This window comes from Mesocricetus auratus, unplaced genomic scaffold (assembly GCF_017639785.1).
Source record: "Mesocricetus auratus isolate SY011 unplaced genomic scaffold, BCM_Maur_2.0 Super-Scaffold_4256, whole genome shotgun sequence".
Classification (NCBI taxonomy): domain Eukaryota; kingdom Metazoa; phylum Chordata; class Mammalia; order Rodentia; family Cricetidae; genus Mesocricetus; species Mesocricetus auratus.
The window spans coordinates 1,881,129-1,895,005 of record NW_024429182.1 but is presented as its reverse complement, the minus strand read 5'-3'; the positions used below and the strand labels follow the sequence as shown (position 1 = coordinate 1,895,005).

The window sequence follows — 13,877 nt, the reverse complement described above, 5'->3', positions numbered from 1 at the left end:
GAGTCATCTGTGTTTTTGCCTTGTAGCCATTCAGCTCTTTGTACTCCAGCCATCTCAGGTGCAGCCAGAGGTAAGCAACTGGGAGGTTAAAGCCGAAGGGTGGCCCCCGGGGAACTCTCTCTCTAACGCCTGTTTTTGCCTGACAGAGTCAGAAGGGGACGCCCCTAACCACCCTGCTGAAGGATCCTTACATCCTCATTGCCGCAGGTGGGGCTCCTGGGTTCTTGACGTTAGGGATAGTTCTAAGGTGGTGGTTGGGTAGTAGCGATTTCCCCTTGCTGGATGTGTGTGGTCAGGGATGGGGATATCCTGCATTATCCTAGCTTGTTTGTTTGTCTTCATGTCAAGGGCTCACTGCTTGGCCTTGAACTTTCTGGAAGGGCTTGCTGGCCTCACTTCAGGTGTCTCAGGTGCGCATTTGGCAGAGAACTGAGCCCTAGAGGATGCCTCTCTTCCTGTAGAATGAGAAGTCATGTCTTTGAACTTGGCCTGCCTGCCTGCAGAATGAGAAGTCATGTCTTGGAACGTGGGGGCCTAGATGGACTAAAGAAAACTCTGGGGGTTCTGTGGCTCTGTCCCAGGGGAGACAGTTACCTTCCCTTCTGAACCTGGGCCTCCCTTCCCAGTGCCCAGATACAAGGCTGAGACCAGCAGTCTGGCTCAGCCCAGAGAGGGGATAACCTGTCTAGCGGGGCTCCCATGTTACAGAAAACTGAGTGTTTGAGACAAATGGATCTTGCCTCCTGTAGGAGATTTGTATTCAGCTCTTTTCAATGCTCTAGGATGGTGTAGCTCAGTCGATGGAGCTTGCCTGTCATGCACAACACCTGGGTTCATTCCGTGGATTGCATAGACTTGGCATGGTAAATGCCTACCTGCGATCCCAGTACAAGTTTATCCTTGGCTGTGTAGAAAACTACATGAAACTTTGTCTTAAGGAAACAGAGAGAGAGACACACACACAGAGAGAGACACAGAGAGAGAGAGACAGAGAGAGGAGAGGAGAGAAGGGGAGAGAGAGAGAGAGAGAGAGAGAGAGAGAGAGAGAGAGAGAGAGAGAGAGAGAGAGAGAGAGAGAGAGAGAGAGAGAGAGAGAGAGGGAGGTAGGGAGTGAGGGAGAAAGGAAGGAACAAAGAGAAAGAGAAAAAGAAAGAAAAAATCAGTCAAATTCTGGACTGTTTTTTTGTTGAACCCTTTTGCTGTGGGATTTAGCCAGGGCAGCACACAGGCTAAGTGCTGGGAAGCCAGTGCCCCCCCCCCTTCTTGCACTGGACTCTGCATGGTACAGGGCATGTTCCAGAGCCGAGGAGAGGTGGAAAATAGTGGTATGGGAGGGTGGGGGTCCTAGAGATGTAAACGTCCTGAATTGAGCACCTACGAGCCAGGCAGTGTAGCCTGGGCCCTCGGTGCTTCTTGGAACCTCGGTGATGAAAGGAAAATCAAAGAGTACCCAACACTATTATACTAGCCACGGTTCTCGTTACATGTGGCGGTGGTGGGGGGAGTTAGGAGCAAGGTGGATGGGAAGGGAGTCCAATCGTTCAGATGTTCTGCAGTTAAATGTCACCAGGAATGATTGCCCGGTTTTCTTTGAATTTGTCCTAGCAGATTACAGGTTCCACAGAGCACAAGCACAGGAAGCCTCCAGAATGACGGAGGGCAATTCTGTGTGTCTTTTTCCAGACGGCTCTGTATTTACAAAGAGCTTGGTTAACAGATGAATGATGAATTGTATGTATACTCTGTGTGTATGGCTAGAAAAACACCTGTGCCCAGCACCCTTTTACCCAGGGTGCCATGATCCTTAGATTTTCTGACACCGCAGGGATCGTGAAAACTATCCAAGTTCATTGCACAGTATAATGCAGTCACAAGAGCCCCAGGATGCCCCATAGTGTGCATGCTCTGTTGGCTGCCCCATGCTGCTCTCTTCCTTAATGAATTGGAACAGGTTTTCTTCATTTTTTAAAGGTGGATGGGTTAAGCCAAACGAGCTCAATGGCTCCCTCCAGCTATAGACTTTATAACTCTGGGATTGGTCTTGCTAAAAATTGAAGTTAATACTCCTCGCTATCCTCCTGGCTTGCTGTTTAGTGTTTATCTTATGGAAGCAGGGTTTCTGAGTGGGGCACACAGGGTCTGTGTTTGAAGTGAATCACAGTCAGTCAGCATGGAGGCAGAAGCACACTAACATTCCTCCTCCTATGCAGGCTCCATCTGCTTTGCAAATATGGGGATAGCCATGCTGGAGCCCGCCCTGCCCATCTGGATGATGGAGACCATGTGTTCCCGAAAGTGGCAGCTGGGTAAGGACTAGGGCGGGTCCTGTTTGTCTGTGTGCCCGCTCTGCGGAAGGTGACAGAATGATCACTATTGCTTGCCTCAAATGGACTTTGGGGTCAATTTCAACTTTAGCTTTGTTTTTGCTGTTTTCATTTCATTGTTTATATATTTATTTTTATTTTATTGTTTTTTAACTATTCCTGACTGATGCTTCGAGTGAAAAGGGGAAAGTACAACGAGATTGAGGAGGGAGAGGAAACATTGGCACTAATCTTATTACAGGACACTGTTAGAATTGTCATACTTCATTGTCAATCCCTCAGTGTTTATTTTACAAGCTACATTGTATCACAGGTGCATATTCATAGAGTTGGTACTCCAGTTCAGGTATCTGATGAGGTCTTAGGATGTACCGTCCACAGACGATTATGGTAGACGACTCATAATTGCCTCACAGTTCTTTGGTAGACTGGTATTTATTATTGACATTATTGTGACGGTGAACATTGTCCCCAAGCTGAACTCTGGATTGTACTATGATCAATGGTCTTTTTTTTCCCCAGTTCATTTTTTCCTTGAGTCGGCCGTTGCCCTCCCTTTCTCTTTTCTCGGTTCTCTGTGTAGCATTTACCAATGTATTTCTTGAACTCTCTGGCAGAGATGAGTGACCCCCACTTGGGTCTATCACCTGAGCTGAGTTTGCTGTGCCTTTGCTCATTATGGCAATCAGTCCTAGCTCTCCAGTCTAAACATGGTCCAATCTAGACGTGGGAACTTTCCTCTCCATCATCTGGGCGTCCTCTTTGACTCCCTTTCTTGCCCTTTTTCCCTCACTGAACCTGGAGCTCATCTGTTTAGCTAAACTGGATGAACAATGAGCCCTAGGGTGTCCCACCTTCCCAGTGTTGGGATCACAGGTGTAGCCCACCATACCCGTCTTTTTCTGTGGATCCTGGTGACTGAATTCAGGTCCTCTTGCTTGCACACCCTGTGGCTTGATCAGTGACCCCATCCCAGTGATATGAATTTTCAAGCAATCCCTATTGAAGGGCACCGTAGTTCATTTTTGCCACCAATACATATTGTAGAATACCCATGCCTTTTCCTCTTTCCCTCATGCTTAGACAGATATCTGTAGGGCATGTTCCCCAAGTCAAACTGATGTAGTTTTTGCACTAACACGGGTACTAGATCCAATAGGTTAATAGTGGAGCCTCTTTTCATAGATGCATGTGCACCTGAGAGACAGAGAGAGTTAGAGTTCTTGATCTTCCTGTCTCAGTCTGCTGAGAACCAGGTTCACAGGTGTCTGTCTACCACACTTGGCTAGTGTGGGACTCTTGCTGATAATCTCACTTTTGTGTTGAGCTGCTTGTTCTTTTCTTACTGGTAGGATACCTTTTGTGTATCAGGTATTAACCTTTTACAAGAAATTTTGCAAATATTTCCCTCACTTTGTTGTGTCCTTTTACTTTGCAAGTGGTATGTTCCATGTCTCAGAACATTTAAAATGCTGCGTGTCAGATTTGACGGGCTTCTGTTTTTATGTCATTGTCTAGCTCAAAAAGGCCTTTCCATTGCCAAGATCATTTAAAAATTAAATAGCCCCTGTTTTCCTTTAATGCATTTATGTTTTTTTGCCTTATACTATTAGGTTTGCATGGAATTAATTTTGCTCTAATTCTGGGATGGGGATGTGATTTTTTTTTCCATGTGGCCAGCTATCATCCCTGGGCCATGTCTCTAGGGGGAGTATCTGATCTCCTATCTCCATTTTTTTTTGAGTGGCCACGTGTTCTTGGGTCCATTTCTGGATTCTCTCTTCTCTTGTCCCTTCGTCAAGACCTCCTCTTGAATCACTCACTGTAGCTTTAAAGTATCTGGAAAGCTAGTCCCCATGAACATACAATTTTGTTTAAGTATGTATTATGTGTCATAGATATTTATTTTTATTTATTATTTTATTTATTATTTGCTTTCCTTGATTCCTTCAGCTCACATGGATGTCTTCATATGAAGATGCTTAGTTCTAACTTCATTATATTTCTCTCTCTCTTTCTCTCTGTGAGTGTGTGTGTGTGTGTGTGTGTGTGTGTGTGTGTGTGTGTGTGTGCGCGCGCGCCATAGTGCACTTGAAAAGGTCAGAGGACAGCTTGCCTCCTTCCACCATGTAGTCTATGGGATCAAACTCAAGTCAAACTTATCTGTTCCCCAAACCTAGCTTGCTCTCCCTGTCTCAGGACATGCATCTCAACAAAGCACCAGCCCCTTCAGGTTCTATAATGATTGTTGTGTCTGTCCATCAGACAGTCCCTAAAAGGCTTCAAACAACCCAGGATAGGGTATGGGTGAGGAACTTCTAGCAGGTGGGAGGTTTCTTTTGAGAAAGGTGACAGTTGTTTCTGGAGTTTTCTTGTCCTGTAAGGTCCCGCAGCCCCTTCAGCCCCAAAGAAACACACAGACACTATATTAATTATAAAATCGTTGTCTGATGGCTAGGGCTTCTTATTGGCTAGCTCTGCCTTAATTATCAACCCATAACTACTAATCTGTGTATTGCTACATAGTCTTATCTTACCAGAGAAGGCCTGGTGCATCCTATCCTCCCGGTTTCTACATGGCATCTCCTCATGGTCTCTCTCTGCCTACCTTTCCCAAAATTCTCCTCGTCTCCTAGCCCCGCCTGTCTTCCTGCCTCTATTGGTCAAACAGCGTTTTATTCATCAACCAATAAGAGAGACATATATACAGAAGGACAGTCCCCATCAGGCATCCTTCTGGATTCTGTTCATGGCAACAGTTGCACAGCCTTGTAAATATCCTGAAAACCACCCAGTTGGAGACACTGAAAGGGTAGATCTTATAGGATCCTGCGGCAAAACTAAGCACAAGCCGCATGTGCCATTCAGCAGCAGATGGTTTCTTGGAGCTTGGAAACTATGGTTCAGACCTTCTCCGTCAGGGCAGAAGAGGTTGTCCAAGCTTTCACGCTCCTGGAGAAAAAGCCACTGCTAGGTGCACGCTCTCCCGCTCTCAGTGTGAGCAGGCTGTCGTGCGCGGAGACCACAGCTGATCCTTTAGGGAGGTGCCAACTTCTCCTTCCCTCTGGTCCTCAGCACCCTGCCACTCAAGGGTTCTCAGGAGGCACCGTTTGCCCGCTTGGGGACTGCATGGCTTGATCAAGCACCACACACTTGCTTCACGTCTCAGCTGGGAAGCGTTGCGACGTTGGCAGTGTCTCCGCTTAACTGCCTTATGACCCTAATTGAATGTGTCCTGGCCATGTGCAGGGCACTTTGGCTACTCTGCTCTTGTCCTCTCCAGACAAAGCCTGTGGCTTGCTGTTTTTTTTAAGCCTCTAAGATCAGGGAGGAACCCCAGGGCCACAATGAGTTAGTGCTCAGACTCCCTGATGCCAATCAAAGATTGTCTGATGCAGGCTTGCCATTGCCTAGTGTTTGGCTCTCTCTGCCTGCCATTCACCTCAGAGGTGGGGTTGTCTCCTGGAGAGAATAAAATTTTACCTCCTGTCTCATCTTCAGCGTGACAGGAAAGATCCTCTTAGTGGTCTCTACAGCTTGGGACTAGTGACTCCTGCAAACACCAGATCCTGGACGAAGGGTCCTGTGGGATGAGGAATGTGGAGGATATTGTGCCTGGAGCCAGTGGCCCTTGCCCTGGAGCTGCCCCAGAAATCTGGCCTCTGCCTGACTCTGTTTCCCTGTAATTTGGGGGATACTGAAAGTCAGGGCCAAGCAGACCTACTTGCTACATGAGTGACATGTGATTGCTCTCATGAAATGGCTTTGGCTGTAGTTTTTTGGGGGAAGGAATCGGCAGATGTCTATTCCGGACGGCTTTGGCGTGAGCCTGTTCCCAGTGCCTCCTCCGTCATGTGTTGGGTGGGTCCCGAGTTGGAGCTGTTGAGGGTAGACTCCTTCTGTTGCTTCCTTTGCACCTCAAGTTCAAAGCCAAGTGACTTCTCCCAGATAGCTTGATGCTTAGGGGCTGAGTTCAGGGTGAGGTCTGTGACTCCCCAAAAGGAAACTTGGGCCCTATTAACAGCCCTACACAAGGTTGAGGGCAAGCTCTTCCTTTTAATACTGTCTGCTTCAGAGAGTGTGACCAGCTGCAGGCTCAGGGTTCTCAGAACTGTATCTTAACGACGTCCTCATGTCACAGATCAAACACCACCTGATTCTTTCCCTAAAAAACACTTCCACGGTGACAGGACTCTTGTCACTTGCCTTTGCTGTAAGCTGGTGGTGTACGGGGCACAAGGCTGTCGGTAAATGTTTGCCCGATCAGATTATACTGACTGACTGTTTGGCCTCTGCATATTGCTAGGTGTGATGGAAATGATTTCCAGGAACATGTGATTGCTCTCTCTACTGTCATTTCCCAGAATCCTAGTTCCGGTATGATTCTGTTTCTCGAGTTTTGATCATAGGACCCATTGACCTGGAATTCCTATTGCGTTAGAGGCTCAGGCTCCAGACAGACAGTTTCTCCCAGGGTTTAATGGCTTAGTGTCAGCACTTGCTGACCACTCACCATGCATAACTGGCATCCACAACGAGGAAGCTCTGTTTGAGGGCAAGGTCTGGGATGAAGTCTAGTATATCTCCTTTCAAGGGAAAAACACTGAAATTGAGAAATTGAAAAGTGGCCTCTTGTCAAGAGATTGCCCTAGCAATGAGCAGTAGAGCTGAAGTGGATGATCTCCTGCATGCTTGTATGGCTTACCTTGATGTGCCTTTTGTTCAGTGCTGGCCACGTTCAAGGCAGCTTTGCCTTCGCCTGCTGGAACTTGCTCCTGGCTCATTGTCTCCCCTTGGAGAGCCATTAAGTCTTGGACGTAATGTATCTGTCAGTCAGTTTTATTATGAAAAACGACCAAGCAGCTTTTTTTTCCTCTCTCTTCTTAAGATAGGAAGATGTTCAGATAATTAAGAGGAAAATAGGTCATGGAGCAGTAGTGTTACATAGTCCTCTTGTTGTGACAAAGCCTTGTGTGCACACATACATGTAAAGTAACTATGGGCTTTGGCTAGTTTCCACTGCTTTCTCAGTTTTCCCTAATTCTTTCAATGGTTGCGCCTTTTGCCAAGAATTACAGAAGTGAGGCTGGGCAGAGGCGGTGGCAGTGGCACACGCCTTTAATCCCGGCACTCGGGAGGCAGAGGCAGTCGGATCTCTGTGAGTGGTAAGAGCGAGTTTCAGGACAGCCTTCAAAGCCACAGAGAAACACTGTCTCAAAAAAGAAAGAGTTACAGAAGTGAGAAACATATGCAAATGTGCAGACCACCTGGGTGGTCATTTTTGGGCTCCTGTAGTGGGGATTGTCTCTGTCAGTCCACATGTAATGCTGCCACCAGACTCAGATGGAGGGGAGATGTAGCCACTGATAGGGAAATGGTTCCCATTTCTGGAGCATCTCGGCAGCTTTCTGGGACAGATAAGCCATGAGGGGTCCAGAATGAAACAGGATATTAGCTGTGTGGGTGCAGGGCCCTAGACTTCATTTCATCTTCTCGAATCGTTGCTTCGGGGTCTGTGATTATTAGTTTTTCTGACGTGTGGCTTGTCGAAGTACTGATAAGGTATCCTTTCATAAACCCACAGGCATTGCTTTCTTGCCAGCAAGTGTCTCTTATCTCATTGGGACCAATATATTTGGGATACTTGCACACAAAATGGGAAGGTAAGATTAAATGAAAGCATTCATTCCATTGTTTTGGGTAATAATGTGGTTCTTTGAAGACATTCAGTGTTTCTGTCTTAACTGTTACAAGTAACTGCTGTGATTTTTCATTGAAGATGTGTCTTGGGGAAAGCCCACCCTAAGTGTTCGTTCACTGACGTGCTTTTTCTTTCAATAGGTGGCTTTGTGCTCTTCTGGGAATGATAATTGTTGGAATCAGCATTTTATGTGTGAGTGAAAGATTTCATTTGACAGGCCATCGGGGGAGGGGGTGGGAGCATATGGGACTGAAACTCCCATATGCAACATTTTATAACAGTTTGAGTTTGCTAATATTTGGTTTTATTATGTTCTTCATTTTATTTCAGCTTTTAAAAGTCATTTAAAACATTTGTGGAAAGACTCCAATGGGTATCTCATTTAATTTTAGGCCAGATGTTATTTAAACTGTTTTATCCTGTAGTTTACAAAGTTATTTTTCAATTATCTTTTAAAAATTTTTTAAATTTTCGTAGTTTTTTTCCTTTAAGGTCTCATTTTGTAACTCAGGCTGGCCTAGAACTGGTCTATCCTCTTTCCTTAATTCTTGCAAATGCTAGGTTTATGGATATGAGCCACTAAACTTGACAGTGGTCTTAAATACTTTATGGCAGCTACTCTGAACAGCGAGATGTTAACCAGAATAAACATATTTTAGTGGCCAAATATGGCTGTCTTCTCTGTGTCAAAACTTAGGTGATGAAACCATCTCTCAGAGGAACCACGAAATTAAGTTTTCACAGAAGGCAGGATTTACATTTCAGACTTTGTCATACATTTATTGATTGATTGCACTGGAGATTGAACCCAAAGTGTCATGCATAGTAGGTGGGTATTTTGTCGCTAAAATGCACCCTCAATCTAGGCTTTGGATTTTTAAAGGCTAGGATGGCAACACCCTTCCTTTTCCTACTCTAATTTCCTTCAAAAGGGAACAGGTTCATTAGGCCCAGATAGAAGATAGTTTTAGGCTTTTTTTTCCAAGATGATTTATTTAAGTCAATATCTTTTATTTAAGTATATTAACTTCCTCTTACAGATTCCTTTTGCAAAAAACATCTATGGACTCATCGCTCCCAACTTTGGAGTTGGTTTTGCAATTGGTAAGTCACCCAGGCCTTGTGCCTCAGTTTGGAACTGCATTGTCTCTCGTGGGAACTCTCTTCTTGAATAGTGAACAGACTCCAGATAGGTACCAAAGCTCGGGTTTCCAGGAACTGAAGTGGAGGCTGCCATGAGATTAGCTCAGGAGCAACCCATAGTCCAGGTCCATGAAGATGCTGTTGGCCTCAGGTGGTGTTGGCAGAAGCAAAGGGGAAGCCTCACTGCCACGCCCTAGCAAGCACGTGCTTCCTCATCTGTAGCACGCTCGATTTGCTTCAGATCTGACAGCAGACCTTCCGAAATGTGGCTAGGGACAGACTTCCCATGCCCTTTTCTTGTGAGGCCTGATAAAGAAGACGTAGGCTGGTGAGGTCCCATGCTGTGCACTGCAGGGATTTCCAGAGGCAAAGAAAAATAACACACTAGGGAAAGTCTGGACTAATGGTATGCTTTTGTTTCTCACTTATAAATACTGATTACTGTGATAAAGGCCACACCTGTTACACCGTTGTGTCAGGAATTTAGTCTTTGAGTGGTATAGCAGAACAGACGAATGGGATATCGTCCGACCCTCTAGAGGAGGTTGGGCGACCGGGGCATCTTCTGTCCCCTCATGGACCTTCACACCATTCCTGTTGTAATTCCTTCTTCATCTCTTTGCTTAGTAAGAGGCTTTGCTCTACTCTCTCTCCAGCAGGCTTCACACATCAAATGATCAGCAAATACTAAACAAATGAAGGCCATTTCTCTCATCCAGCTGCTGTGTGCCAGCCCCTCAGCATGTGTTCATAGGCATCCATTTACTGCAGCCACCAAAACCGCTTTCAAAACACCATATGTACACAGACGGAAGCAGTGCTCAGAGGCTAGGCGTGACCGTGCTCATTCAGCTCGGATTTGCACCCAGAACTCTGAACTCCTGTGCTCTTTCTGATCCTTGTCAAGAGGTCACAGCTTGTCACACTGGTTTTAGTTGGTGTTGGTTTCAGCCAACTAACAAGACAAATTCTTCAGGCTTTAGCTTTCTGAGCAGGAAAGGGGTTTTCTCTCACCCTCCTTCGTGTTCTAGTACTCAGGCACTTTTCAGCTTGGTAACTCACATGGTCTAAGGCCAGGTGTTGGAGACGGGCGGGAGAGAGGTTGACTAATGTATGTGCTACCTAGCAAGGGGAAGAATGATTGAGAAATGAGTGGATCAGGAAGGGGTCAGCTAGTAGTCCAGGTTCCAGTGGCCTGTAATATATACTACCTCTGTAGAACAGTAATAGGTGAGTTGTCAGAGGACTGGGTGAACCTTCCCATTACCCCAAAACATGGCCCATTACAAGAGATTGCAAAGTGAGGTAATACAGCCTACAGAAGGTGGACTAAAACAGTCTCAGAATCTTGAATTCCACTCCTCTCTGAAGCCTTCGGCTTACTGGTCACCGTGAAAGGTTTGCTGTCAGGAGTTTGTCATAGATGAGCAAGTGGCAGTGACAGAGGGAAACAGATGGCAATGTGTTGAGTTTAGGACACAGACCCTGGTGTTCAGCCTGTTTCTGCTTCATATCACTTTTCCATTCACTGTTCCTTAACTATCCACAGGGATGGTGGATTCCTCCATGATGCCTATCATGGGCTACCTGGTTGACCTACGGCACGTTTCTGTTTATGGGAGTGTGTATGCCATTGCGGATGTGGCCTTTTGCATGGGGTATGCTGTTGGTAAGAACAATCACTTTCAAGACAACCTTTACCTTAACGCAGGACAGATAAAAACCTCCTTGGAATACACAAATCTTTACATTTTTCTGGGCAATGACACATTTGGAGAAAGGGCTAATTTTCTGTTTCTCCAAAGGTCCCTCTGCTGGTGGTGCCATTGCGAAGGCAATCGGCTTTCCTTGGCTCATGACGATTATCGGGATAGTTGATATTGCTTTTGCCCCGCTCTGCTTTTTTCTTCGAAGTCCACCTGCTAAGGAAGAGAAAATGGTAAGGAAGCTGGTTTTTGATGATTTGGGTATGGCTGTCTGGATACTTTCTGCACAGTTCAATTCTAACCACATTTTTGCTCCTTTCCAATGGAAGTCTCTAAACAGAGACAAGGATATGAGGGTTCCTTTTTAGGCACCAACACAGTAACTTCCTTTACTCATGTCATTTATTTCTCTTAAGCCTCATGTTCATGAATTTGAACAATGAAATTACTCTTGTATTCAGATTAACACTGTGTGATTCTTGCCAATCAAATATAACCCTGAGATAATTCAATCTAACTGGTTATGGTTCTTTAACATCCTCCTGATTCCTAGGGTGTGGTACCCATTGCTTTTCTTCTATCCTCACAGCACTCGGTGATAGGTGGTGTCTTGGTCCTCACCAGGCGTTGAGAGTCTGGAGATGCTCTTAGGAGTCTTTGTGAAAGCTGATTACATTTACACTCTGGGCCGAGCACGTGAGCACAAAGGACTATGTAATTCTTGTCTTCATGACTAGAATCACCGTCACGGGGCAAGCTATAGGGAATTAAGTGCTTCTTTTTCCAACCAGCTCAAATTATTGGCTCTAAATCTGAAGTGGGAGATGTTAGGTCTCGTGCCCTTTCTAAGGTGCTTACCTTACCCAACAGAAAGAGCTCATTGCTGCTGCTGCGTCGTCTGTCCTGGAAGTGGTGCCCCAGACTAAAGCATCAGATGCTCTTACTGTTTAGCTGAAAGGAGACTGTCTGAACTAAGGATGAAGGAGAAGTCCATGGGAAGTGCTGGTGTTGTGTTCAGGGAGAGATCTAAGGCTTCTTTGTCATGTTCTTTTGGAGTAGATCAGACGCGATTTCTGTAGGTTTCCCCTCTCTGATATTGTGGGTTGAATCTAGGGCTTTGAGTGTGCCAGGCAAATCACTCTTCTATTGTGTTTCATTTCCAGGCCTTTTTACCTTTAAAAATGTTATCTTGAGACAGGGTCTCATTAAGTTGCCCAGGTTGTCCTTGAATTTACTCTGTAGGTGACCAGACAGGCTTTGAAGTTAGGATCTTGATTCAATTTCAGGAGTAGCTGGCATTACAGGCTTTTGCCACCAAGCCCAGCACAGAATGGTTCTCTGACATGAACTGAACAGGTCCTGATATTTTATCATTTCTTGATGGTTTCCTCCAAAAGCAAATTTAAAGACAGAACCAAAACTTAGATTGTGTAACCTAAGTTTGAGGCATTTTACCCTCACCTGTCCATTTGTTATAGCTTAAAAATAAGTTGATCTCCAGCCACTGACTTTGTGCCCTTAACTGTGTAGGATTTGACTACAGACTTCAGTTTTTTTCGTGGCTGGGCTCCTAGGAAAGGAGGGCGGTGCTGTAGAGACCCTCTGGTGGAAGCATCACTCCTCCTCTAACTTCCTGCTTCCTGTCTGGTTGTATGCATCACTGTGGCTCCTGTTTGGTTGACCTGAGCCTATACCCTTCAGGAATGGATGGAAGACTCTCAACACAGCGCTGGGAGGCTGTCCTTCCGTGGACACATTATCAATAATTTGATTAAGGTTAAATGAAGGTTACTCCCAAACCTTTTTGACCAAAGACATTGAATTATCAGTAAATGTTTCTGTCACCCAGGAGACAGTTAAGGCTGTTAGGGACAATGAAGAATTGGCATGGGCCTGGGGGCAGCTGCACTGCCCCCCCCTCAGGACTCTGCAATCTTCACTTTTCTCCATTGCACTAGAAAATAACACCCCACGGGAGTGTCCTGAGAGTCTCAACAGTAACCGTCTCCAGTGTCACCCACGTACCCTTCCTGCTCTATCGAAAGCACTGTTCTACTCTGCCCACCCAGTAGCACCCAGATGTCTTTGCTCTTCAAGGCAAGAGTTTCCTTTTGCTGCTTGGAATCTGCATCCAGCACCGAGACAGTATACGTTAGTGGCTGTTGTGTTATCTATATGTGGCTTCCAGCATGAGCTAGTGGAGGAAATGAAAGAGGTTAGAAGACTAGCTGAGGAGATGCTGGAGGGGGGAGGTATTTGTCTAGTCAGTTGCCACAGTGTTGTTTTTTTTTTTTTTTCCCGAGACAGGGTTTCTCTGTGGTTTTGGAGGCTGTCTTGGAACTCACTTTGTAGACCAGGCTGGCCTCGAACTCACAGAGATCCGCCTGCCTCTGCCTCCCGAGTGCTGGGATTAAAGGCGTGCACCACCAACGCCCGGCTGCCACAGTGTTTTGAAAGAAGATGGGAGAAAGCCAGTTTCTCTTCTTTATTTCAACCAGTGCTTTGGCTCATTTGAAAGATACTGAGGGAAGCGGAGGAGCAGCCCTGAAAGGGAAAACACCATGAACGACAGGGTTTTCAAAGCCACTTCACTGTAAAATGTCCCAATCCTTAGCCAGTGCCCATTGAGATAAATCATCAGCTCTTAAGGTGGGCATTTCTCTGCCTATAATCAAAGCCCACAATTGGAGGGATGCCATTAAAGTGCAACATCATGAGCCACCGAGTGTCAGAGACATGGGGGCCAGAAGACATTCCACCCAGAGCAAAGAATTCTCTCCCCAAGTACTTCCTGCAGGTACTCACCCTGCGGCTGTGTGAGACAGTGGCCTATGCAATGGTGTTTTGTAGGACTGTAAGCGACAGTTGTTTCTGCTTTTAAAAATAATGCAACTGATAATGGCAAAGGGGGAGATCCTCCTTATTACTCAGTCTCTGTCAAGTGTAAGGCATGTATATCAGCACCACCATTTTGGAAAACTGCCCCTATAACAAGACAATGAC

General features: G+C 45.8%; 1 protein-coding gene across 2 annotated transcripts in view; it reads left to right on the top strand.

Annotated features, from left to right (window-relative positions):
• Slc18a2 (solute carrier family 18 member A2) overlaps positions 1 to 13,877 on the top strand; it is a 31,503-nt gene that overhangs the window by 12,518 nt on the left and 5,108 nt on the right. Inside the window, exons 8-15 of one of the 2 annotated variants that reach the window (XM_040742085.1) lie at positions 27 to 70; positions 147 to 207; positions 2,211 to 2,306; positions 7,909 to 7,987; positions 8,166 to 8,217; positions 9,066 to 9,129; positions 10,718 to 10,837; positions 10,974 to 11,107. In XM_040742085.1, the coding sequence (XP_040598019.1) occupies positions 27 to 70; positions 147 to 207; positions 2,211 to 2,306; positions 7,909 to 7,987; positions 8,166 to 8,217; positions 9,066 to 9,129; positions 10,718 to 10,837; positions 10,974 to 11,107 (650 nt within the window). Of the gene's footprint in view, positions 1 to 26; positions 71 to 146; positions 208 to 2,210; positions 2,307 to 7,908; positions 7,988 to 8,165; positions 8,218 to 9,065; positions 9,130 to 10,717; positions 10,838 to 10,973; positions 11,259 to 13,877 lie in introns of those variants that run through there. The other variant, XM_040742082.1, reaches the window with a different exon arrangement.